Source organism: Candoia aspera, chromosome 2 (assembly GCF_035149785.1).
Source record: "Candoia aspera isolate rCanAsp1 chromosome 2, rCanAsp1.hap2, whole genome shotgun sequence".
NCBI classification, from domain to species: Eukaryota; Metazoa; Chordata; class Lepidosauria; order Squamata; family Boidae; genus Candoia; species Candoia aspera.
In genome coordinates, this window is record NC_086154.1 from 45,846,801 (window position 1) to 45,874,516 (window position 27,716).

Genomic DNA, 27,716 nt, shown 5'->3' on the forward strand with positions numbered 1-27,716 from the left:
TTGTTTCCTAGCATTATAATCTCCCTCAATCTCTCACCCAGCCATTCCCACCCACTCCTGACTCTCGTGGAATTTGAGCTGGTCACTACAAAAGGTGGGTAACTGTACCATATATATGTTAAAAAATCCCTTTCCTCACATACTCACACACATGCACCCAAATAAAGGAAAAGGAGTAAATAATTTCCGTCTTGGTTAACAGAAATTAAAATTTATCCCAGGTGGAATTGCTTTCAATTTTGGTTTGGGGTTTTTTTTGTGGGGCTTTGTGGGGGGGCATTTTGTCATTTCTACTTCTTCACAAAGTGCAGCTACATTATGCCTACACAATCCCAGAAAAGTGAGAAAAGGCATTTTGCTTGGAATGCTTGGTCCTTTGTTCTTTTACCAAAAACTGAATTACAGATATAGGAGGAAACAAAAACAATGGACACCTAGATTTTTCTTTTAAGCAGACTTTTGCAGTTAAAGATACAGTTGGGCTTGAATAAAAAAACGTTGAAAAAAAAGACAATTAAAAACTTGCCACAGAGTTAAGTTTATGCGATTTACATTATCAAAGCCCTTTGTTAATTGGGGCCATTTTTTTTCATCAGAAATATAGCTAAATATGTACATCATATGTTATATTGGACCTTGTGATCATGAAAGTCAGCAGATCATAACAATCAATAGAATACATTTCACACTGGCAAGAGCTTTATTTTTCATCTTTTTACGTACAATATGGTTTCAGAATGGGAGACAACTCTGTTTCTGAATACTTGTGATTTTCGTTAAAAACAAATCTATATATATATATATATATATATGCTATAGGAAACCATATACCCCATTTTCCCCACAAGCAGATCGCTTTCCCTTGCTGTTGCTACGTCTGACCTGTCAGAAAAGTCGAAAATCTCTCTCTTTCTCTTACCCCTGTCTTGCAGATCTTCATTTTCTTTCTGCTTTTTCCCTCTTGTCAAGCAGATCATTTGTCACAACATGCGTGCCTATAGGTGGCAAATTCCATCTCTGCTTGGACAAAGTGTTTATGCGTCTTGGGCAAATCTCCTAACAAAATTGATTAAATTGAACCATCACAATGGATCCTTTCAGGGTTGTTCAGCTTAAAAGGGTTTTCCGTCTCCTGCCATGATCTGAAATTATGTGTTAAATCTAAGAATACAGTCCCCTAGAGCAGTGTTTCTCAACCTTGGCAGCTTTAAGATGTGTTGACTTCAACTCCCAGCATTCCCCAGCCAGCTTGCTTAAAGTTGCCAAGGTTGAGAAACACTGCCCTAGAGAAAAGGCTTCAGCTACCTGGCAGCATAGGTGCTTCGTACATCAAAAGTTTTCATAGGTTCAATACTTGGCACCTCCTATTAAACAATCTTACAGAAGAGGAAGGACAAGCTGCAGAGGACAGCTGCTGCAATGGTCAGTACTGGGTTGGTTGGTCTTTGTAAGGCAGTTCACTATGTCGTTAAACTGTCTTTGCATAATACAGGCAGTTGGCATAAACCTGAATGGCAGAAATGCCCAGCATTTTCGGAAGAGAATTTATGGATCCTAATGCAAGACATTATTGCAGATTTTCAACACAGCAGACTGAGCCATGGAAGGAGGTGAAGGGTTGAGGGCCTCACATCATTATTGTTAAGCTCCATCTATTGATTCAGTGGGTTCCTAGGCATTAAATGGGGAGAGGACAAACTGCTCTTAGCCTCAGGCAGCAAATGGTCTTGGGACTTGCCTGCTCTCCATGAGTCATACTGGCTGAGGAGATAGTAACTGTAGCCCAACTGGGGAGAGGACACCAAGCTGGGGAAGTCTGGGCGAAGGCAATGAGATCAGTTATGAGAAGCTGCCTGGTATCTGTGCTGCCATGCTGCTGGAGAGAGCAAGGGAGAGGCCTTCGGGGCAGGCTAAATGGTTTGAGGTGGGAATGCCCCTTATCAGTCCACACACATCCTTAACAGAAGTATGATGAGAAAGACATCCAGGCTCCCCCTGTTTTACTCTCCAGCCACAGCAAGATTGTTCCCTATGGAAAACCTTTTAGCCATTTGTCCAGTGTATCTGTTCTCTTGTAGAATGCCACACTTTTACCTCAAGATATTCACACTGAGAAAGAGAATGCAGAAATCATGTCCAAATAATCCATGCCCGAGGGTATTGTAACCAATGTTAAAGCCAGCCACTTCCCTCTTTCACACACATCCCCTTCCTAGTAGATTTTAAAAAAAAAAATCTAACAGCAATGAAGAGAAATAAAAATGTGGCCATTAAGCAATAAAAATAATAATAATAATTAGAAAAATTGTTTTCTACTAGGTTGGACATTTCTTTAAACAAAATAAAAATAAAATAAAAGATCCATAAATTCATGCAAGAGTTTTGAAGCTCTTTCTGGAACATAAGAGCAAAATAAATAATGATTTTTTTTTTGTGACTGGTTTCTTAAAAAGTAGATTTTTTTTAATAAAGTTGTCCATTTTTCCTCCCCACAAAACACAATCCATGATAGAAATCCAGCATGGGTGGCTACCACTGAACTTCCTCTGCTTCAGGAGATGGCTAATCTCTTTACAATATTCACAGTAATGAACAGAGAGAATGGAAAGCTGGCTCCAGTCCCTTTCACTGCTCCGGCCACCTTTCCTGTCCACTGGGACAAGCAGGTATCATGTCACATGGATGAGTTCCTCTTTCTCCTTTTACCTGAGGGAGCAAAGTGCATAACAGGCACCGTTAAGCATTTCTGCAGAAGACCCATCATTGCAAAGTTTCCACTTAGCACTAGGAGTTGAATTGTGCTGGAACGAGATCCCCTTTCACTTTGCTTTCTTTTTTTCCTTACATTCTCTTTCCTGGGCAAAGTCTTTTCTTCCCATCACCTCAGGCAAAGCCCAGTGCTGGAAGTCCGTGAGAGTCATTCAATTCTATCCCATAGCTGTGACCATGCTGGATGGATGCGGATGTCCAAATGAGATGCTGGATGATGGGTGAATGGGGGTAGGGGTTGGGAGAATGTGTCCAGAGTGGCTGAAGGGTGGCAAGTGGCCCATTGGTGCCATGTGACTAGCCAGGGCAGCAGCGCTGAACGGAGAGGACTTCTCTTGCATGCATTTAGACAGTTCCTCAAAACATTCAGAGCCTTTCTTGCTCTTCTTGGATTTGTTGGACATTTTCCTATTTCTGGTCTGAATCCCTTCCTTCTTCATGGTCAGAGGCCTGTTCACCTGCAAGAAATGAGAAAATCAGGCTCCTGCAAGCAAAGTGACCTTTTTGTGCAAAAAGAAAAATATTTGAACAACTCCCTAAATCTTCCCTCAACAGGAATCCTTTTGTGCCCTCCTCCCCCTAATCCAGCAGTCAATGTTTCTCACTTTGCTCTCTCTGCAGATTTTGTTTATAAATCAGTTTTACTGGATAAAACCGCAATGAATTCAAGTATATTCTGGTTGCTTTCACCCTTCCTTTCCTTGCCCTGGCCCCTTAACAATCAACCAACTCTATATCCATAGATATTCTGGGTGTATGGGTGTACACACGCTTTCAAATCCATCTTGACTACTGCCAAGTTCTTGCAGGGTTTTTTGGCAACATTTTCGGAAGTGGTTTACTAGCTGTCCACTCACAACATTTTTGGAAGTGGTTTACCACTGCCTTCTTCCTAGGGCTGAGAATGTGTCTGACCCAGCATCACCCAGGTGGCTTCAATGCCTAAGGCTGGATTACATAGCTGCTCAGCTTCTGGTCCAGTGCCTTTAACCACGACACCAAGCTGGCTCTCATATCTGCATTTGTATCTCTACCTCTATCTGTATACCCACAGAATATTCTGCACACATCTCCAACTGACTTCAGAGTTGTGGTTTTAAAAATCGTTCACCTTGCCCTGCATATATGCGCAAGTATATCCAATATTTTCTCCTTGGATCCAGCCTGGATTTTTAAAATTAAATTTAATTGTTGTTTTGTTCTGAAGTACCAAGCTTACATAAAAGTCATCCATTGAATAAATCCATTTTAAATATCCTCCGAATTTCTGGGGTACAGTAGAGAAGAACTGAATATGCTTTAGCAGTAACAGTGAATTATAACTCTCTTTTGCCTAGATTATCCAGGCTTTAGAAGCCAAGCTAACACACGGTAATGTTACTGAACCCAGCATCGCTATGCCAACAAAGAATGGTTATGACTTCCCCAGGGAACATTAAACAGCTTTTTTTCAAAAAGTTGCTTTGCAATGAATGCAAGGGCTAGTGGACAGCAGGCAGTTAAGGCATCAATCTCAGCTAAGCAAGCAAAAGAAGACACAAGGCAAGAAAATACTCACATTGTGCAATTTGTAATACAGTCCACAGGCATTACAAACTGGATCCCCATTGGCATTACGTCGCCATAAAGTGGTGGTGGTGGTTTGGCAGTTGGCACAACAAGTTCCTGCTCTCCTAGCAGCTGACTAATTAAAGATGAAAATATATATGTTGGAGACGATGTTTCAGTTTTAACTGGTGCATTAGTTTTAAGTTAAATATATATTTAACCATCCCCTCCTAAAGTTCCCAGTGTTTTAAGGATTTAAAGTTTCTAAAGCTAATGAATGGAAGGTGTCCATGTACCAACCTGTGAAGCAGATTTGTTTGTTTTGTTTTGTGACTGCCATTCAAACATACATAGAAGCTCGATATTTGATTGGATAATTTGATTTCCATGCCCAACTCAAGGCTGAAAGCGAAGAGGAACTGAGGAGCCTTATGATGAAGGTGAAAGAAGAAAGTGCAAAAGCTGGCTTGCAGCTGAACCTCAAAAAAACCAAGATTATGGCAACCAGCTTGATTGATAACTGGCAAATAGAGGGAGAAAATGTAGAAGCAGTGAAAGACTTTGTATTTCTAGGTGCGAAGATTACTGCAGATGCTGACTGCAGTCAGGAAATCAGAAGACGCTTAATCCTTGGTAGAAGAGCAATGACAAATCTCGATAAAATAGTTAAGAGCAGAGACATCACACTGACAACAAAGGTCCGCATAGTTAAAGCAATGGTGTTCCCCATAGTAACATATGGCTGCGAGAGCTGGACCATAAGGAAGGCTGAGCGAAGGAAGATCGATGCTTTTGAACTGTGGTGTTGGAGGAAAATTCTGAGAGTGCCTTGGACTGCAAGAAGATCAAACCAGTCCATCCTCCAGGAAATAAAGCCAGACTGCTCACTTGAGGGAATGATATTAAAGGCAAAACTGAAATACTTTGGCCACATAATGAGAAGACAGGACACCCTGGAGAAGATGCTAATGCTAGGGAGAGTGGAGGGCAAAAGGAAGAGGGGCCAACCAAGGGCAAGGTGAATGGATGATATTCTAGAGGTGACGGACTCGTCCCTGGGGGAGCTGGGGGTGTTGATAACCGACAGGAAGCTCTGGCGTGGGCTGGTCCATGAAGTCACGAAGAGTCGGAAGCGACTAAACAAATAAACAACAAAGCCCAACTCAAATGAAATGGAATATATGCTGATTAACATCCCGTTTCCTTGCTAGTGTTGGATACCTTATGCATTTACAGAAACCCTGTCTCCCCGCTCCCCTCCCAAGCAATTGGCCTCTCATCCTTTGTACAGGGGAGGTCAACTAGCCAATGAATAGGAAATTACAGCTATCCAGGGTTATATCAGAAATCAGAGAAAGTTGGTGGTCAACTTTAAATGAGAACACATCTAAAAATCAAGAGACATAGTGTATCGGCCACCAGCTACATGCTATCTACGTGTCAGACCTGTGGCGGGTTACTCTTTCCATTAGCTTTCTCCACTCTAATGCCCTCTAGATATATTGGGACTATAATTCTCAGAATTCCAATTCAACTTCTTAGAACTGCTACATCACAACTGAAGAGTGGCAGGTTGGGAAAGGCTGCTTTAATGAATATGTAGGCCAATTAGCTGAACTGCACAGATAAGTACTCACACACTGCCCTTCCCTCTCCTTATTCCACTTCATTATTTTAACTCATTTTCTTCCAGCCAGCCTCACTTCCAACCTCAGAACTGGACTAGGAGAAAACTGCTTAAAGCAGCAGAACACAACAAGATAATGCAAAGCAGAGGTCAATATAGTTCCCCTATATAGAATTCTTTGGGTATAAAAATATTCAAACACACTCTTGCTTTATATGAGCAGGAGCCATAAGAACATCTACAGGATCACTATGAAGAATATTCAAGCTATCTGGTAAAGTCTCAGATACACCCAAAGTTGGACTGAGGAGCCTGCTGCATGGTCTTTGAGTTATCTGGAATGAGCTTGAATCTGTACCTCCTGAAGAAATGGACAGAGTTCTCAGAATTGAGAGCTCAGCCATCTGTGTGTTAGATCCAGGTCACCCCTGGGTTGTTAAGTCTGCCTGGGAGGTGACCTGCAGTTGAGTCCATGAGATGGTGTCAGCGTCTTTGAGAGAGGGTGTAGTTCCTTTGGCCTCAAAGGAGGTGGTATGCTGTCCCAAGAGGCTGTCACTGGACCCAACAATCCAAACTGGGAGTGGGGGGCACAGTATTATAGTGGTTTTCCTCTTCCTTTTCCTGTAGTCGATGTTGATGGGGGAGAGGTCAAGCCCACGGCTCCTCATTTCTGGAGGGCTTCAGGACTTGATGCTCTTGCCCCTTCTGTTTAACATCTACATGAAACTGCTAGATGTCGTCATGAGAGCCCTGCATCTGGTAACAAGTCATTAAGCTCATTACCAGATACAGAACCTCGTGGCATCAATACATAGCACTGTCTCATTGCCTCTAACTCCCCTTTGCATTTATTTGTTTGCTATTTTTATAGCATGTTCAAATGCCAAGACATTACAAATCCCAGAATTTCCATGAGCCAGGGTATTTTCACCATGACTCATGAAAACAAAGTAAATTAAAACCCATGTAAATGCCCTATTTCTGATTAATAGGGACCAGAATACCTTAATCTCATCAAGGACAAAATTATTTATTTAATTTTAAGGATTTGGAATATTTAGGCTACTTGTTCTGGTGCTTAACACTCTGCCTCTGCAACCCGGTTGTAATAATCGGGATCTACAATGCTATACTGAGAAAGCATTCTGTATATATGCTTCTGTGCAACTGCCTTATTGGTAAAGATGATGCTGGTACAGCTGTATTACAGCTTTCATTTTAATGTAGAACTGACAACTGTCCCTTTATATACTAAAAGAAGTAAATGAAACTGGCCCGGATGATTTGCTACGCTTTAGCAAATCAAATGTCAGCCCAACAGCAGCATCTATTGATTAGGTTATTTGTTCTGTAAACCTTTGCATTCAGGCACAGCCAGGCTGAAGCTCTGAGCCGCTTCAATAAATGATCCAAGCCCAGGCCGTACTAATCTATGGCAGGACTGCTATGGATTCCAATAGGAGCTTCATTAATTTTTGCCTGGCCCAAAGGGAGGGGGAAAAAAACCCTGATTCTGAACATGAAAGTAAGATTTACATTCAGACGAAATGCCTTTCCCCCTTAAATTGGAACTTGGCGGAATGACCCATAACCCTGAAAACAATAGGGTCATTTCAGAAGTTTTTAAGAACAGAACAGAATGCATCTTCTCTTTTAGGAAACAATCTTTGGTAAGAAAGGGTTCCTGTTTCAGGAAATATTTTTTGTCCACTCTTTGGTGCAGTATGTGTTTGGGAATGTGGAAATATAGATGCTTTTTCCCCACATAAAAATATTTAGTCTGTGACAGAGGCCCCTTAAAATCAGTTTAATTTCTGTGCTGATTTTGGAAGCAGCCAAACAATAATACAGCTAGCAACTATATAACCCTGTTTCATTGAGAATGTAAAACAGACCTATATTCCCCATCATTTAGATGAGGTTCCCCAACTTTTGGGGCTGGTGGGTTCATTCACAACTTGAGAAAATGGTGAGGGCACTACCTCAAAATATACATTTAGAAGACTTCACTGATATGCTTCAAAGTGGGAAACAGCCAGATATAAGGCACCAAATTACCAGAATGCTATCCACCCTGCCCACAAGTTCCATTCTCCTCTGCTTACTTTTTCCTTTTTCTGAGCAACTAGAAAAAGGGTTGCTCCCAAAGAAAGCACCAACGATGCAGCAACCCATAGTTTTTATTTGAGACTAAGAAGCATTCTTAGAAATAAAGATGGAGGTTGTCCTTCTGTTGTTGGTGTTGAAGCATGCTAGCTAAGCATTTTTAAACATTAATATTTTTGAAAAATCTGAGAAGGAAGAACAGGGAACCTGGGAGGTAGCAAGCTGAAGTGTTCACAGATAAATTTGGTGAAAGTACTTTCTTTAATCTAAATTTAGAGTTTAAATTTATAAAACAGGCTTTGTTAATACATTGTACTAACATTGTACTAATATTCCATCCAATCTCCACTACAAGACAATTAAGACTATGTATAGTCTAAAAATGGTGACCATGTCTGAGAATTGTGAAAATTGTAGTCTAACAAATCTGGAAGCACTAGGCAGTTGAGAGAGGCTAATTTTACTATGTCTACCACAGACTGTTACTCCCCCCACCTTTATAATATATTCTAAAAACATCTACTGATCAACTTTGCATATTCAATTTCTTCATGAATCTTGCACATTTTTCTTTAACAATCAAATTCAAGAATAATTAGAGATTTATAAAGATATTCCTTTCTACAGTTGCCATTACTGAGGTCCCACTGATTTCAGTAGGACTCACATTAACCCAGTCTGGGCACAACTTTGTATATTTGAATCATATGCTTCAACAGTAAGAAAGGAAAATCAGTGACTATAACTAGTACGCACATTAAAAGGATGTAGAATATGACTGACCCTTTAAAAAGTCAGTATAACTGAATGTGGCATCTATGTCAAGTAGCAGAATTTAAAATACCTTTAAGGGTAACAGAAAGAATAATAGACACAATCCTTCAGAAACCTCTCCTACATAACTCTAACTAGAATTAGTCAGCATTATAAACAGGACCATGGGAGAAGAAAGAATGCTATTTTAATTTTTTAAATGGGACCCAGAATACACTGGACAAGCTGCAATTATATTATTTTGCTAAGAGAGTTTTCCATTTTTTTTTAAACAGCTGCCTTAAAACAAGTTGTGTCTGTTTTGTCCATATAGTTTAGTCTATTCTAAATACCAGTGTGGCCCTGGAGGTCTGAGGAAAAGCTCTCCTCTGCCTCTTACTAATGATTTTTTCTAAGTTACCAAGGATTGAACCTCCAACTTTCCGCATGAGAAGAATGTGCTGTACCACTGACCTACAGCTATTGCCCATCTGCAGGACTACAAGCACCAGAAGTTTCTTACTGAGCTGATCCACTGGAAACGCGACAAGGCCTAAGAAAAGGGGGTACCGAAACAAGGCAAGCATGCTCCCTTTGCTTGTTGGATCCCCATAAAAGGTTACTACTATCAGGAACTTCTGAGTCTGAAAGATGCCAACCAGTGCATCAATTCATGCAATGAGGCTCCTGCTAGAATAGGATAATTCTCTTTTATCAGGCTATAGGCTTAGGACGTGATATATAAATGGTCCTCTTTCTATTCAGACTTCCAGTTTTTTCTGTGTTTCAAGATGCCACAAAATAAAAGGTTTTAAAATGTATCTTACTTTTCACTGGACAAGAGAATGATGACTATATTGATTGGTTCTGAATTTTAAATTATCCTGTCCCTGTTCCCTGATCCAACAATTAAACACACACACGCACGCACATGCACACCCCTGTAGAAACTCATTTGCTAAAAGCGAAACTTGTGAAAAGATACAGCTATGTTTGCATATCTGAGATTGCTGATTCCTACTAGACGCTGCTGCCTAACTCTGCACCCTGTCCCATTGAGTCTGGCATGGAGTTTTCCCTGTCAGAAATGATAACATTTCACTGTTGTCTTAATATTTTTCTAGTCGTGTCAGTCACTTCAGAAGAAAAGTAAGTCATTAAGACGATCACCCGCTTGAAGTTCTGACTCATGGCCAAAAATCCTCTGCATCCTGTCTCAGCATTAGATCATTAGAACTGTTCCTTCAGCCTTGCAATCCTTGCTTTGGAAAAATGGCCCCTGCCAAAGAGCAAGGGGATTTTTAGTCCCCCTAAATCATATATATATATATATATATATATATATATATATATATATATTCATTCTTCTTTTTCAAAACAAATATTTGTACAACGGAGCATATTTGCAATTTCAAAACAGACTGCCTGAATAGCATGGCTTGCCTATAGAAACTCTTTAAAGCTTTTAAAGCCAGGAAACAGATACACAAAGTTTCCTTATCTTCAGAATACAGATATCCGGATAGGAAACTACTACCAGGAGCTCAGAATTTTTTTTAAAAATTAAAAAATCAACAACCCTGAAATGAAAATACAAAGTATAGGTGACTCCATGGAAAAATAATCAGCTCTTTAAAAGGGCAATCAGGGGATCGCCTCTAAGGAAGGCTAATGTTAGTTTTACCATGGAATCTCTGACTACAAAATTATCCAAATAATGATTGAATAGACAGAAACAGCTTTGACTCATCTATTATTATTATTTGTTTTAATACTTTCTGCTTTGGGTCACTTTTTGTACTTTTCAGCTGGGAGGGCATGCAAGAGTGATTCTTCCACTTTGAGCGTACATCTGACCTGTCCAAAAGGTCAAATGAATTAAAGCTGTCTTTTCTGGATAAAAGAGGCAGATAATGCACGGGAAGAAGTAGGCTGATTTAATTGGGCAAATACTCTCAAACAGGCAGGAATGTAGTGCAAAGATACAGACAGACAGAATATGAGCATGTGAGCCAGTGTAAGCAGACCCTTCCTTTGGTCTGTACCACTGGCCTACTTCGCAGGATTGTTGTAGAGGCTATAAATCATAGCACTTATAAAGCTCTGGTCAACCACTAAGAGTATACAAATGCATATACATATCCCCATATTAAATAGCTATTGTTCTGTATCCTGGCACATAAACTACGATGGGTGGAACCCTAGCAATGTGTTCCTAGGCTATTCTGTGACCTCTCCATGACACAGACTTGACATGCAGCACAATATCTAGCTAGCTTCCATGCAAGCTCTGAAACACCAAGATGGGTCAGTTGTACCCTCTCCCTTCATAGGCAGGGCTGGTCCCCTGAAACCATTTTGCCCCGAACCTGATAGAGAAAGAGACACCTACCAGTCTCCGCTTAGGTTTAATGAGAGGTCGGTTTTGACCATTCATTTTGTGGTACAGCCCGCAGGCGTTACACAGGTAATGCCCAGTACCGTCTCTTCTCCAGAGAGGGGTGGCAGTAGCTCCACAGTTGACACACTCTCTGCCTTCTAAATGGAAACACGAAGAAACCGGATTTCTTTCTTTAAAAACAAATTCACAAAAGCTTTTTGCATTGTCCATTTAGGTAGATTTCAGATATCAAAACAGCACATTATTCAATTTATTTAAAAGGGAAGGGAAAACACAGGTCAGAGACACAACAATTACAGTACATACAATAAAGGTATAGATCTGGTAGGGACATACAGTTTTCAAGCATTTACTTTCTTATATAACAATAATGCTGTCCATCCTAGAACTGGTATTTTTATTTCAGCTGCCATATGAGAAAACAGACTCTGTTCCAAAATGCAGAGTCATAGGCTGTTCTTTCCTCCCTCTCCTCTCCAACATCTAAGAAGTAATATTGGAACTGAAACAAGCGTGCAGAATCTTTGCTCATTAATGTTTTTTAGTTAGAGAAAAATTCTGTTCGTTCTGCCTGCCCAATCGTTTTCTCCTATAAAAGTTGCGCCCTTTACAATAACCTTTAAAATAAAGCAGAATTAACTAACTTTTGTTTCTGTGCGTTCTATATACTCTCCATACCCAAAATCTAATTTATTGTGCCTTCTCTTTGTTACCAGCTTAAGATTGATCTGGCTCAAATTGCTTAAACAGGGCTGTTTGTTCCACAGGAATCTTTTTTAAAAGGAGAGGGGGTGGGGGCAAGAATATTAACTCAAAGTTCATTTGTTGGAAGGCAAGAAAATTCTTTGAGCAGGGCTTATGCAAATCATACGGTATTTAATGCAGGGGAAATACACTTTGGCAGTAACTTGAGCAGGCCATTCTGAGTTCAGCTGTGTCTACGTCTCCTTTAATCTATGGAGTGGGTGGTTTTTAAACGGCCCAGGCTGGAGTGAAAAATGAGGGACCTCTGTGAAGCCAGGAGTCCCTTCGCTTTTGTCCCTCCTAAGCAGGAAGCTGCAGGAGTCGCCTTGTCGTGAGTGTTGCTTTTCCTACAAAAACATTAAATGGTCACGAACTCTCCCCAGTTCCATCCACGGGCCAGGATCTCCATTACAAAATGTAGGGAGACTTGCATCTAATAAACAGTTGCAGAGTATGGGAAAGGAGGACAGAAGTCTTGGGAGGAAGGCTGAAACCAAACTTCCCAATGATTCCTACTGCAGTTGAGAGCAGTTTATAAAAGCAGATTTTTTTAAAACAAGTATATTTTATCTCTGAGGCATATAACGCAAAATTCCAGAAATTCTCTCTTTAAAGAGAGTGATTCAAATAGAGAAGTAACAAAATGTGCCATACTTTTCTTGCAACGCTCCTAAAAGTGGTCATGTCTCTGAATTACTAGCCACCTTGAAAAGAAATGCAAGTATATACAAGTATAACTTGTTTTATTTTACTTTGATGTCACCACAAATTCTATCTTCACTGTTTCCTGGTAGAGCCATTAAAACAAAATTAAATTAACATAAAATATTATAAGTTTGGGCTCATGTATTATTTATTACACTGAATGTCTTTCTAAAAAGAAACCAAAGTCATAGGAGCATCTTTGGCTTGAACTCTGTATATGTAATGACAGCCAAATAAGTTGCGGGTTTAACATATAGATGAACTGGAGTTAACTAACATATTACGTTCCTCCAGTTTTATTGGAGTCATTTAAACTATTATTTAAAAGGTACTTTGGAAGCCTGCACTAGTATGTAAACTATATTTGAACTTTGCTCTTTGTATGATCTGGAGGAAATCAAGTTCTGTAGAAGTTTTAAGAAAACGACCTTGTAAATTTCAGCTCTTAATAGCTGAGTTCTTTAGAAAGTCAGCTGTCTAATGAAGTTTTTGTTAACAAAAATGTACAATAAAGTTCATCTTTATTAAGCAATTAACAAATTAACAAAAGACATTCAATAATGGAGATCCCATCCAAAAGGGTAAAAGGCACATAAGCCCTTCCCGATGAATCCAGCTGCCCCAGGCCTTCATGGGGTTGCATTTTCCAATAGAAACCCTTATTTGCATAATTCAGATCTAGGAAGTGTGTATATCTTTTTTTCATGGATTACGGCACCTCTTGGGCCCAGCAGTGGATGAATGCTATGGAGACCAGTGGCTGGAACAAAAAGAGAGACCCAGCTTGCCTATAACTAGTTAGCAAGAACTAAAATTATGAAAGATAAAAAATTGGAAATGCTCTTGTGCTCCACATCTCAGGAACTTAATTTTGTTACATTCCTCACTAAAATGTAAGAATATGAAAATCCATTCAGATCTGACTAGGAAATTTTAAAACTGGCCAATGACATACAAAAGCCTTTAATGCTTATCCCTTAACATATTTAACTACCCATCAGGATGTTAAGGAGAGTTTTTTAAGAACTGACACACACACACCCCTGAAGTACCTATGCTGGCAATCATGACTGATACTATAACTAATAATCAAGGGAGGTAACAAAGGGTTGATTCATTTATTTGGAATTACTAAACTGGGGCTGAATAGAGAACAGAACTTCAGCATTCATTTAACATAAAAAAGAATATATATAAAAATTAACTACTTCATTAGTCAAATATATTTGGGGGAAGGGCTAGTATTTATAATTTGGAAAGAAATGTGACCTATATTATAATGTCTAAAATACTTCAGTCAAAATTCCTGTTCTTATTAAATACTTGTACAGATTTTTACCTACTTAAATATTTTACAATTCTTATTTTGTGAATTATCTAAATGGAATAAATCCTCAGTCCTGAATTTCACAAGGAGGACAAATCCTACTCAAACCCATTATTATATTACTACTACTACTACTAACATATTGCTGTTATTTGTAACAGCAGAATTTAACTAACGTTTACAGCATTTATACCACACTTAGCCAAGAGACAGCAAGAAACGCGGCCAAGGTTCAAGATGCAAAATGCTTTCCGGCGTTTCTGATATGTGGCATTAATTAAATAGCTCCCTCCCCCAGGCCCACCATAAAAAAGAGCAGCTCTTGCGCCCCATCTCCCCTCCCTCCGCGATTCCAAGGCAGGAGAGCCCAACGAGGCTGTTTAGAAAGGGCTGGGCGGGAGTCGTCTTACCTGAGCAGGACCTGGCTTTGCTCCTCTGCTTTGGGGTGAAGCTAGAGGCGGGCCCCCCGAGGAAACTGCCCGGGTGGAAGAGGCTGCCGCCGTAGTCGTGGGCGGCGGGCACGTAGGAAGGGTAGGTGGGGATAGGATGGTGCGTGGAAGGCTGCGCGCCCATGGAGGCGGCGAGGCTGCTGCGCAGCGGGCTGGCGCTCTCCATCTTCATGCCGTCTGCCAGGGCGACTTGGTACTTGAGGGGCTCCTTATCGTCTTGCCTACCGCCGCCGGCTGAAGCCGAGGCTGGCGAGGCGGCGCTGCTCCCCGCATTGGGGTCCGGCGAGACCTCCTTGGGCGGCGTAGGCGGGAAGCCGAAGAGGTGCGAGCCCGAGTGCGAGGCCGGCGTGAGCGAGGAAGCCGAGGCCGCGCTCGACGCTGAGCTGCTGCCTCCGGGGTATACCGAGATGGCGCCGGGCGGCGCGCCGGCGGCCGAGGGGTGCAAAGGCCCCTTGGTGAAAGGGTTCACCGTCCACGGGTTGTGATGGTGGGCCGCCGAGAGCGCCGCTTTGCCGCTGTCCAGCCAAGGCAGACCGGGGCTGTGGAGCAAGTGAGGCCGGCACATTTGGCCGCCGGTCAGACGGGCTGCGAACGAGGAAAAGGCGCCAGTCAGACAGGCCGAAGCCTGGGGTAAAAGTATTATCTGCCTTCCACCCTGCCCCCACCCCCGGTTTCCCGCCTGCTGGGGCAGGGCTTGGTGGACAAGAAGACGCCCCCCTTGACCTGCCCGTCCCAGGCCCGCCAACGTGAAGATCTGCTCCCAAATCACTAGCGCAGAGCAGAACTGCTACTCCAGGCGGCAGTCATTCGGATGCAGGGCCGCGCTCTCCTGTACCCGCGGAGGGCGAGCCGGCTGAAATATGGGCTCCCGTCCTTTGCAGTCCCTCATGCAAAACAAAGACGTAGGATCAAAAAGCCACCAAGGGCCTCTTCGGGACATCAATGGGGATTTAGGAGGGAAGTGCGCGAATATGTACACTCTGCCCCCGCCCCCACCAGAGCCCAGCTGGGACCCCTCCACCCTTGATCAAGCGCAAGTGACGGAAAGCAGCGCCAGGCAGGCGACTTAAATGCCCCGCCGGTCTACAATCAGACGCCAAAACTAGTTGAAACGTGGAAGGAAGTAAAATGTCAACGCGAGTAGCTGAAGAGCAAAGAACAGTTTTTCCCGCTTGCTTGCTTGCTTCTTCCCAAAGCGGCTTGCAGACAGGCAGCGTATAAATGCCGGTCTGTTTTGAGATTATTTTCCTGTTTTCGAAAAATTGGCCTCCAAAGAGAGCTCTTCGCGCGCACAGAGTTCTTATTTGGACACTGACAAAGGACAAACATTTAAGTGTTTCAAGTTACGTTAGATTTCGTAGCCGGAAAACGGTCCTGTCTTGCGGCTGCGAAATGCATCTAATAGCCCTCTCCTTCTCCACGCACGAGGACGGCGCTTCCCTTTTCTATTCCCTCGCCCCCACCCCCAGCCACCGATGAAAACAGCATCCAAACTTGCGAGCTAAGGCTTTTCTAGGATTAAGCCCACCCGGCTCACCCTCATCTCTTACTGCTGCTCTGCCAGAAATCTTCCGGCCGCTTCTCCACGAAGATCAGCAGGGGCCCGAAGCAGAAAACGGAAAGCGAGACAGGGGTCGACGGGGAGGGGAAATTACCGTGTGCCTGGCTGTAGGAAACTCTGGCTCTCGCATGGGCTGAGTTGGCATAGTAGGGATTGCCCTGGGAGTCCAGGTGGTTAAAAAAGACGTCCACTTCGTCCGGAGGTAGGAGCTGCGCCGGTTCCATATAGTTGTGAGCCAGCCCCGGGTGATGAGTCTCCGGGTGCTGCCCGTTCAGCACGGCGTGATGGGCCATCCAGCGTGGCTGGTCCGTGGCTACCTCCATTTCGGTGGGTTTCTTCCCACTCCGCCCCTAGCCCCCGCCTCCCGCCAACCCCAAACAGTTTTGCTTTAGTTTCGTTTGGTTTTGAATCGTAGAGATCTCAGAAGTAGTTGGGTGGCCTTGGAAGGGAAAAAAAGCAGCCGCGTCTCTCTTTGAAGGAGGGAAGCTGCGGAGAGAGGTTCCTGTTGCCACACACTTGGGATCACCACCTGTAAGGAGGAGGGAACGATTAGTACCCTGCGGGCCTTTGGAAGGGGTACACCGAAGAGATCGTGGCTGATAAGAGCTCGCCCAGGACTGTCCACGGAAACGCGGAGGAGGGGGAGGCAGGCACAGAGAACAGCAAAAGCGACCCTGATGGCGTCCGCCGCGCTCTACCCCCTCCCCTGCCGTTGCATCCTCATTAGGCTGCCCTTTCCATTAATGATACGGCCAGAACCGACCTTCTTTAACCGTAGCAATACGAGATAGAAGACAGATCTTTGATCTACATTTTTCTACAAAGATGTTGGGACTGACATTTAAAAAAAAATTCTAAACTCATAGAAAGGGGTTAAAAGAAACTGGAAAGCATTTATTTCTGCAAAATAAAGCCAGGCATCACTCTCCCCCAACACCCACCCGCGTTCAACTCATCAGCATACTTACAGAGAGATCTTCCAAGCAGACTGAATCAAACTCCAAACGTTTGAAAAGTTTCTTTAGGAGGTTGTAAACGGGGGCGGGGGGGGGTGACGGATGATTGTTTGGAGGAGGGAAATGCAAAAAGCAAAAAGCAAAAAAAAAGTGGGAGGGAGAGGCGAAGGAGAGCGCGAGAGAGGAGGATTGGATGGAGGCTCTTACTCAGATGGCAAGCTCCACTTATTCTGGCCTTTTTTGTAACATCCCCAAAGCATCCTGTGTCAGCTCTGGCGCCAGCTGGACTCAGTTCAGTAGACATGAACTAGGGGCTACGCACAGGCTAAGAACCTCCGTCCAACCAATCAGCAGCTCGGCGTCTAGTCTCGCCTCGCGATTGGCCCCAGAAAATCCATTCCCTCGTTTGCTGCAAACAGCTAAAAAGTGCTGAACCCGCCAAAGGAAAAGACGCTCGCCCCCTCCCGCGAGCGCGCACACACACACCCTCCACTGCCTTTTCGACTTCACTCTGCAACGACCTCTGAGATCTCCCCCTCAAACTCTCTCAGCTATCAGAGAGGGTGCCCGCTTCTTAGAAAAAGCAGGACTTCACGAAATGGAGTGCCCGGCCCACGTCGAAGTTTCAAAGTCTGTAGCGGGCACTAAAGAACCCCAAGTGGTTTGAGGGCGGTGGTAACGACTCCAGACTATGAGCAAAGATATTTCACCAAGTGCCGAGCGGCAGATCGAAGGATGGAGAATAGGGGGGATTACGAAATAAACCCATTTTTGAAAAACAGAATTTTTGTTAGACAAAAAAAAACCTCTATCGACCCAACATTTTTAAATACAAATATTTTGCATTTGTATGCTTGATTTAAGTTAAACCCCAACTTGTAACTGAAGAAGTGTTAGGCAGTTCATGAACACACATTTCAACTGAAACCTGAGGTTAGTGTTTATGAGTGAATATAAATCAAAATATATTTAAGTTTAGGGTCATATTGTGCATGCCCACTTTCTTTAGGGCTGTAGTAAGTAGTTCATTGTATCATTCCCCAGAATTGCAATCCTCACGAGCCTTTTACGTAGCCCAAACGCGATTGGTTTGGTAGGAGCAAATACCTTCAGGCTTGTACTGAAGTGGTTTTTTTCTTCGGAAGCGACAGGCTAGCACTGATTGTAAGAAACGTCTCACTTATTGCAAGCAGCAAATGGCTTTATAGCAAATAACAAAATACAACACAATATGCAGTCTACTTGGAAGTAATTATGGGTATAAATCTTGAGTATAAATAAGTATAATTCTGAATTTTTTAAAGAAACTTAATAGTCTGATTCAAACAGAAACACCAGAGTTACTCTGAACGCATAAACCTTTCGGGAAAACAATTTTTAAATAAACAAATACACAAAACCAACAGGAACTAAAGCACAGTCTACAACTCCTTGTATCCAGTAAGACCAACGGAAATCAGGACAGGTACAGGTCCGAAAAAGAAAAATCACACCTATACTATTTTATTTTTCACCTCTTATACTGAATGAAAACAGTCTTCAGAAACGGTCCTCCTATTCAAATTCTAGATGTATTTTAACTATCTGAAAATACACTTTAGCGACCTTGCATTTAAGTACTTTAAAACACTTAAAATCTTCTTTCTGTTCGCTTGAAGCTACAGGAACTTTCAGCCCCTCCTGTTAGAAACGGTTCCTGCCAGCCACGTTGCGTGGCTAGAAAGACCTGGCCCCGGCTCTGCAGCTTTCGCTCGGCGCCTTCCAAGGTGAGGCAGGCGCAAGGAAGGAAGAGTCGCCCAGCACACATCACAAAACAACTTCTCGGCAAAAAACGTGTTTTAAAATAATACCTCCCCCCAAACTTCAAATCAATCACACACTTGAGAAGACCAATTATTTGGTGGCTGCTTTTTACAGTAAGCCATTTAGTATTTTTAAGTCAGGTTTTTTTAAAAAATCTTATTAATAGTTAATGTCCTTTGCTTTTTTAAACACAAGCAACGGAGGCGCCCCCCTCCTTCCCTGGTTTCGCCGGAGAGCCTCCTTGAGCTTTCTTACTGCTGCCCACCGGCGAAGGGCTAGTCCTCCGAGGAGCAGCACCGCGGTTCTCCCAGCCTCGAGTTAGGACGCGGCCCTGGCGCCTCGCGTTCTTCCCGGCTCCGGATCAGATCCCCAGTCCTGCTTCTAAATCCAGCACACGGGCGACTCCAATCCGGTCTCTTCGCCCCCGTCCGCCCCCTCCCCCGCTTAAAAGCGCGCTTGTTTGCGTTTCAGTGGGGGCAGGAGAGAAGAGGGTGCTTCGCTCCGGTTCTCCCTAGCAGCGAAAGGAGCAAAGGGCGCCTGCCAGGATCGCGCCGGGTTGGCTCCGCTCCTGTTTAGTGGAGATCGGATTCCCTTCGCGCCTTCTCCTAATGAAGGAAGCACGGATTCTTCTCGGAACGCTTTCTTTTCCCCACCCCTCCTCCGTGAATGAGCTGCTTCCTAAACCCTTAATGCCAATGGACAGCGAGATTGACGGATATTCAGGAGGATTTATCTCATTCTGGAGGATTTATCTCTTCAGCGCAGAGCCCTGGGGATGCCGACCAGTCTTTTGAGTTGTAAAAAATTCGAACTTCCAGGAACTCTCACTCTTTACCGGGCGGAGGTTATTTTTAATCTATCCATTGTAATATTCAGTGGATTCCATTTTAATGACAGCGTACTTCCGTCTACTCCCTTTCAATTGTGCTTTTGAAGATTCTCCTCGCACACATGCGCGCCCGCGATTCAGGACTTCAACTTGTTGCCAGATTGCTGGGGGACCTCCTGCTTCCCCCATGCATGCTTTAGCACCGGCTCAGTTATACTTTGTGAGATGAGCTCCTTGTGTTTCGCTACACAACACACACACACACACCGTTGCATGCACACCCAGAGGGAACCCCATAGCCAGACTGACCTGTGAGGTGAGGGTCCTGCTGCGGTAGGCAGAGGACGAAGCGAGGACGGAGATCTCTCCTCACTGTACCCCCCACCCCGTAATGGGTGGGTAGATGAAGGAGTGTAGATCGCGGAGTGTCACGGGAACGGAGCCCACTAACTTTTTTGTACCTTTTCCCCCAGCTATATCCCAAACGTTTTTCCTTTCGCTTTCGGGCAGCCCAATCCTATGCCTTTTCGAGTAAATTTAACAGAGCTAGTCAGGGTGTTTAGTGTCTTCTTTTCCTTTCCGTTGCCGTTGTCTGCCTCTGTCCTCCCTTACGCCATCAGGGCAGGATTTGATCCATGTCAGTTAAGTGCGGACAGAAACTTCTGGCACCAAAACCAATTCTCACCCCCGGCTCCTGCCCCACGCTTGCCTCTCTCTTTGGACCCCTTCCTTATGCCCAAGGGGAGGTGGGATTGGTGCAACATCCGAGGCTACTCTGGTGCGAAGGGTGGCAAGTGGGAGGGCAGTTCCTTTGCAGGGCAAGCGAAGATGCGCTTCCTGAGACCGACCTCAGAGATGTTTGCTCTCAGCTAGAAAGATTCGAAGTTGCCAAGAGCTTCCTCTGAACGCAAAAGTTTCCTGCGACCAGCTTTTCCTGGTGCCTTTCCTCTGGTAGGTGATTTATTTCTTTTTATTTGCCCCCTGCCCCCTTTCCTGTTCCCGAAGGCGCACACGCCCTGGGCTAGGCAGGCATCTGAAGAGGCGCTTGTGGGCCTTTCTGACTTCAGTTCGCCTCTTGCCCTTTCTTCGGCATCCTCAAGCGATCGATCGGAACTTAACCACAGCTGAGACCAGGGTTCTCCCACCTGTAAGTAGGGCAGTATGGAAAGGCAGGGTGGGGGATCCGGTTAGGAACGGAGGAGTAACCTTGTTGCTCCCCTCACGACGTACTATAACGTCCGAGGACTTTCATCTCTGAGGCCTCAGTAGAATGTACGCAGGCACACACACATGCACATGCATAGAAGTGCATAATATTCCGTGTAAATTATCTTCCCAAGCCTTTACATTAAGGATTTCTCATCTCAAAACCCATTACTTCTTTCTAGAAGAAAACTTTTCAAAGCCCCCCAGAAACAAGTGTTCTGCCTGTCTGTCTTTCCTGCTTTTAGGAAAATGTTACATCTTTTACAACAGTGGGGCTTGTGGCCCCTTTTAAAGTCTAAGCGATTGTTTATTTATTTATTTAACTAATTTATATGGCCGCCCAACTCACACACCACACGCGGTGACTCCCGGCGGCTTACAAAATCATGGCAGATCAGGCATCTTCGTCGTTGTAAACGAGGGATTGCGTCCAACAATTTTAGTTGTGTTTATGCTCCAGAAAACCAGATTACCTCAGGCAAATCAGTGTCTGCACAGGATTGCAACTTTTCTCCCAGAAGGAGACTAAGGAGCCGCTGATCTGAATTAATTCCAAGTCTGCCAGAAATGGCCCACCCGGTTTTCTTCCTTTAACACATATAACGGCCGTTTAACACTGAGCATTAGCCAATTTTTGAAAAAGCAACACACACACACACCCGGTAAGGGTTGTGAGGAACTTATTCAGACTCCTCCAAAATGCAAGGCCCTTGTGCCGAATGACTCTTTCCAGACTCTTCTTTCAGGGCTGAGCACCAGGTAAACTCTGAATCAACCAGGTTCGTTCTCATGGAGCTAATTAATATGTTCCCTTTTTTTAGCTGCCTGTGCCCGAAGAAAAGTTTAACTTTGGCCCATCTGGGGACCAAATATCCAGGAGGTGGGTTTTATTTTTATGATACGTGGTTGATTGGTTTAAATAGGGCTTGAACAAGAATCAACCAACCGTCACCCAAAATATAACAGGGAGGAAATGATACACTTCCCCCCCAGTTCCAGAAGTGATATTCAGTATTAGCAATTAGCACAGGGGGTGGGGGTGGGATCCACTAGTGATCGTATTATTGGTCTCCTCGCTATTACTGTCGGGGGGGGGGGGGCTTCCTTGCACTTATCTTAACGCTCCCGGGACCTATAAACAGAAGGCAGCTATGGCGCCTTTTATTTGAGGGCCAAAGGGGATATAATCCATTTTGTACAAAATCGTTGGTGCAAACGAAACGAGTGTCAGCATGAATCGTCTATAAGGTAAAATGTGCGGGGGCGGGGTGTGAAATAGGGCACAAAAAATATTTCAAATCTTTCAAACGCCAGTGCGGTATTGGGGTAGTGGGGGAGACAACCTGTAAACTTTCAACTTAGGCAGGACTCTTTTTTTTCTTCCCTTTCTCTCCTCCTCTCCAAAAAGAGTTGTGTGCAGTGCATCTGGAAAGCTTGCAGCTTTGCCCACTGGACAAAATGTAAATGATGGTTGAACTCTGTCCTCTCTCTCTCTCTCTCTCTGGGAATAACCTTCCAAATACACTTCTAGATGATCTTGAACAAGGGTGGAGTGGAATCTCTCCTTATATGGGGAGGGGGTCGGTGCACACCCTAATATAAAGCGGTGTGGCTTACGAGTAGTGTGCGTGTGTCCGAATCGGCAGTCGCGATCAGCAGACTGCGCCTTTCCTGGAGTACTTGAGGTGCCAATTCCTTCCGGTATGGAAAGTAAAAAAGGACCTTCCAAGGCAGGGAACTTGGGGGGCCAAGATCAGGCTGCATGACCCCTGTTTGCGGGGATGTGCTTAGAGGGCGGGATAAAATCATGAATACCTGTTGAATGTATGAGAAAAGAAAATAATCCCGCATTCCCGCGACGGATGGGGAGGGGGAGCGGGGGAAAAGCTAGATTTCCTAATCCTTCAGTTTATAGCCGAAGATTTGGGGACAGGGAACAAGTAGGAGGCAAAACAACATTGCAGTCAGGGTTAGCCTCCTTCGCGGACGTTTGCACACGCAGCAAAGAAGGGAGAGTCATTTACCTCTCCTCTGCTTTTCGATCTGCATAATGGGAGAGAGAAAATCCCACCTTTCTGAAGGGAGGGGAAAGGGCGGATTGACAGCCAGTAACTGGGCAATAGGAGTCTCGTTCTCCCAACCGGGCGGCCCCAGTCATGGAGACGCCTGGACTCTGACGTCACCCGCCGCTGCCAAATTCGCCCGGAAATGAACTTGTTAATAATAAGCCCCCCAAACGCTACTGCTACGTCGCCCTGTTCAACCTCCTTTCTCCACAGAGCAGCCGGGGATCTGAACCCTCGGCCACCCTTCTCCCGCCCGTCCGTTGCCTCTCGGTCACCTCCCCACCCAGACAAAACAATCCCAGATTCTAAGACGAGGCAGGCGGGAAAGCGCACTCGAGCGCCCGCTCCGACCCCCGACCCCCCTTCCCGCGCCCTCAAGCTTCCTAGCGGGCATCCCGCTCCGGGTCGCGGCGGGGAGAAGGGCAAGTGCGCGGGAGGGAGGGGACCCGTGCTGGGACTGGGACGCTGCCTCTTTGAATTCCTTTCCTGCCACCTCTGCTCCCCCCTACCCCACCGCTTCCCCCTCCTCCTTTGCATTACATTCCCAGGAAAGACCTCCTTTCAAAGCAGGGAGGAGCCGCGAACCTCCGGGCGGGGGAAGCCGGTGTGGCAAGGGCACCGACCCGCGATTCCTTCTGCGGCAGGAGCACGGAGGCTGAGCCGGGGCGGCAAGGGACCCACGCGGCCAGGCCAAGCCACTCCTCTTTTCCCACGGCTGGAAACCGAGAAGACAAGCGGCATTCTTACAGCAGATCCTGCCCGGCAGATGGGAGGTCTGGAGTCTAGAAGGCGCCTCTTGTCCTTCAGGGTCATTGGACGCAAGGGGACAAAGGTGCCGCTGGACAGCAGTATACCGTTGCCAGCCGCTCCCGGACCCGAGGCTGCTGCCTTCCCCAATCCCCTTCCAAACCAACCTTTCTGGTTTTCCACAAAGCTTCTGCTTCTCATCCGAACTCACAGTTCCCGTGCACGCGCTAGCACGCACAAAGACCCCCACATGTTGAGGCGGTGTTTGTGCGCGCGCGAGTGCGCGCGTAGGATCGAAACAATGCAGCAGCAACCAGGAAAGAGGCATTCGGAAACGCCGGACGTCGGGTCTTCTAGATTCAGTCCGGAAGGGAGGTGCAGAGGTAGAGGATCCCGCCACTACCCGAGACTGGATCCTTGGAATCCGTAATAAAACGAGGTCAGCCCGAGTCAAGGGTTGTGGACAATTCAGTGAGAGAGCAGCGACTAAGAAAACTCATCTAATACCTCTGCCAGGAATGGAGGAGAGAGAAACCGCCTTTTTAATTATCTTCCCTCCTCTTTTTATAATGCGTATAACAGAACGCTATTTAAAATAAAAGCGTGCGAAAGGAAAGGCATTATTCCTAAGAATTCTCTGTGAAAGGCAGAAAATAAGACTCAAGCAAAAAGTTTAAACAATTTGGTTCGGCATCTTTCTCCTGCCCGTTCAAGGTTAAACAACGCACGTCCCCCTACAAGATTCGGAGGTCAATAGAGCAGTATTTTAGTCACTAAACGAGCAAGCGTTTTGCATTAGATATTCCCAACATCCAGCAACCACGTTGAGATTATTACTGCAATCTGATGAGATAAAAGGAAATGTCACTGCTGCATCCCTCTGGCTAACAGCTTCATTCGTTTAATACTGGCATTAATACATTCGTAGCAATTTATTATTAATTAATATCATTCTTTTAATTATCACACTCCCCACAGGCAACAGGCCTGGCCTTTTTTGGGGAGCGGGAAGGTTTGTTTTAGACAAGTGATAAAATCTCAGTTAACGAGCTGACAATTCGCCCTTGTTTGTTTTAAAAGACAAATTGTAAAGATTAATCAAGCTGCCTGATTTATGGAGGGACGTGGGGGGGGGGGAGACCCTAAGACTGCCCAGGAAACTCCCCTGAAGCCGCGTGTCAGGTTACCCTACCGCCGGCTCCAGCCACTGCTCAGCGCTGGCTTAGTGCCCCCCACCCCGACCAAACTGGGCACACGCCGGGAAAGGAAAGGGCATCCCGCTGCAAACAGGTCGGAGCAGATTAAAGGGGCGGGGGGAACCACCATGAAACTTACTTGGCCCTCCATACTCTCCCTTCCACCATTCAGTATTTCTAACGCTATTCGGGATACTATTGCTGTTCTTGTTACAGGGACTATCACTATCATCATCATCACCAGCAGCACCAGCAGCACCATCGATACGATTACTAGCACTGTAGCTGCCCTTTGCTGTTTAAAAACCGAGCAACGGAGGCGCCCCCCTCCTTCCCTGGTTTCGCCGGAGAGCCTCCTTGAGCTTTCTTACTGCTGCCCACCGGCGAAGGGCTAGTCCTCCGAGGAGCAGCACCGCGGTTCTCCCAGCCTCGAGTTAGGACGCGGCCCTGGCGCCTCGCGTTCTTCCCGGCTCCGGATCAGATCCCCAGTCCTGCTTCTAAATCCAGCACACGGGCGACTCCAATCCGGTCTCTTCGCCCCCGTCCGCCCCCTCCCCCGCTTAAAAGCGCGCTTGTTTGCGTTTCAGTGGGGGCAGGAGAGAAGAGGGTGCTTCGCTCCGGTTCTCCCTAGCAGCGAAAGGAGCAAAGGGCGCCTGCCAGGATCGCGCCGGGTTGGCTCCGCTCCTGTTTAGTGGAGATCGGATTCCCTTCGCGCCTTCTCCTAATGAAGCGCGTTCTTCCTTAAACTACTTCTACCCGTCCCCAACCGGGGCCGCCACGAGGGCTCTTGGCGGCTCTGGTTCCCGAACTCTTTCCTGCCAGTAGTCCTGCTTTTGCGGAGGGCGGGAAGCGGGGGAGGGGGGCGACCTTGCTGTTAAATGCCTCCGTGCAGCCGACTCCGAACAAGGAAGCCAGCAAGCAGGATGTCTTCTGGTCTGTCTTCGCGGCGCGCTGGGGCCTCTGATTCAATTAGTTCCCTCGTCGCTGGAACCCGCACCCAGAGCTCGGGCGCAACCGCGGAGCTCATTTGCTGGGACCGCGCTGCAGGCCGCTTCCCACGGCTGGTTAAACAGCCGTTCTGTCTATTTCATTACACTCCTCTCTGGAGAGAACCTGCTTGAACGGGCAGCGGAGTGCGGCACAGTAGCAGCCAGCCGGTTCCAATTCCCGAGTGCTCCCTCAGCCGGGGATTCAGCCTGCGCTCTCCCCGCCAATCCCCCCATCTAGGCTGAGCTTTAGATGTTGCCACAAGCGGTTTCGGTTGCTTTAAACAGATTCAGAACGGAAAGAGGAGCGGAGGGAAGAATGAGAACAGACTGCGTCAACGCGTTCTGCAGACGGTTTCCCTAAAATGCGTGGGGATTAGGATGATTTTTTTTGGATTTAAGACAAGGAGGGCTGGGTAAATTTATAAAACGTTCCTGGTAAATGGAGGGTTCCCCCCCAATTTATAATTTGTGGGAGGAAAATACCGATATCATAGCCACTCTTAAAAAAATACGAACCTTTTGTTTCTCGTTAATTTTCTGTTCTCGAGACTAGGGTTTGAAAATATCCACGTTTCATTTTAATATATGATTAACCTCATAGTATGCTATCAGTGCATTTCTGCAAATTGCTCCCCATTCATTTTTCTTCCCTAAGCGGAATCTTTTGCTTTCACTGTTACATTTTCTTCGACATGAAGTATATTTGAGATTACCCTCCTCCATCTTTGTGCCGACAATACACAGTCAAGCGCGCACACATTAGCAATGATTCAATTGTATTTTCTGAGCTACGAAGACACCTGTGCCTGAAATCAAGCGCCTATATAGGACAACCTAAACAGCCATAGCAAAGAGTGTTTATTTACATTCTCTCTCTCTCTCTCTCTCTCTCTCTCTCTCTCTCTCTCTCACACACACACACACACACACACACACACACACACACTTTCCTGGATATTTCCCCTCCCCCAATTTATCCTATTTTAAGAGACTTTTAAAAACAATGAACCGGACAGTAGCTAGAACCACAAGCCAGGCGTGTAGCTGTGAAGTCCAATCAAGACAGAGTTTTCTGCGCTATTCATTCTCTAAAGCGCGCCCTCCTTCTGAAATGACCTGTCAGTTGCGGCTCCTGTCACTAACGCTCTCTTCGTGAGTTCCCTCTCCTGGTTTGGGTGTCAAACTTCCCGCCAGCCACATGCCTGAGATTAATTTCATTCCCTCGCCCGCTCCAGCCTGCCCTGCTCATCTCCTCTTTAAAAAGCTTCGTCGCGTTTCTGTGCAAAAGGAAAACGAAAAGGGGTCTCTGCTCCCCCCCCCCCCCATTTCCCTGCGTCCTGCCAATGTCACCCCAACGCTCAGCGGCCGCTTCTCGGTCGCCCTTCGTGCGGCCAGCAAGCAAGGACTTCGCTTCGGCTGCCGCGGGGTTCTCCCGCGAAGAAGGGACACCCTTGGAGCGGCTGCTTCGCTCAGTCCCGCTTCTCTAGGGCGGGTCTCAGTTGCAAACTTCAAAGGCCAAGCACCAAGTTCTTTATCTGAGACACTACTTTCTCGTAAATAGTCTTTACAAACTCGCCTCTCACCCAGAGAAAGCCAGCAGAGAGATGGATCAGGAAGTAACGGGGGAGGGGAGGAGAGGGGAGGGGAGGGAGAAAGCAGCCCATTAATTAACCCCGATGAAGGACCAGACTGGAGTGACACCGGACCACCAGACACCCCAGAGAAGGACCTGGCAGACCGGCTTCACGTGGGGGTGGGGGGAGAAGAGCAAAGGCAGCCTGGATACTCACCGCAGCCGAGGGTGGTCTCCCTCCGGGCGCCCGATCCCTGCAGGGGCCGCGACAACAGGCAGCTCCTCCAATGCCAGCCGCGGGCAAAGGGAAAGGGGTTGGGAGGGGGAGCGGCCGGGAGGAGGGGCAGCCGAGAGCGACTGG

At 45.7% G+C, this 27,716-nt stretch overlaps 1 protein-coding gene across 3 annotated transcripts; it reads right to left on the reverse strand.

Moving 5' to 3' along the window:
• Nucleotides 1-267: 267 nt before the first annotated feature.
• Nucleotides 268-27,716, reverse strand: GATA2 (GATA binding protein 2). Of its 3 annotated transcripts, none has more exons than XM_063291710.1 (6): nucleotides 27,573-27,716; nucleotides 16,085-16,519; nucleotides 14,391-15,014; nucleotides 11,196-11,374; nucleotides 4,328-4,453; nucleotides 268-3,227 (listed from the first exon to the last, which is right to left on the reverse strand). In XM_063291710.1, the coding sequence occupies exons 2-6, from the start codon at nucleotides 16,311-16,313 to the stop codon at nucleotides 2,928-2,930; spliced, it is 1,458 nt and encodes a 485-aa protein (XP_063147780.1). In that variant the 5' UTR covers nucleotides 16,314-16,519; nucleotides 27,573-27,716; the 3' UTR covers nucleotides 268-2,927. The 3 variants fall into 3 exon arrangements, with proteins under 3 accessions (XP_063147780.1, XP_063147781.1, XP_063147779.1); XM_063291711.1 differs by lacking the exon at nucleotides 27,573-27,716 and adding an exon at nucleotides 16,959-17,338 and having other exon boundaries at nucleotides 11,196-11,341; XM_063291709.1 differs by lacking the exon at nucleotides 27,573-27,716 and adding an exon at nucleotides 16,959-17,338.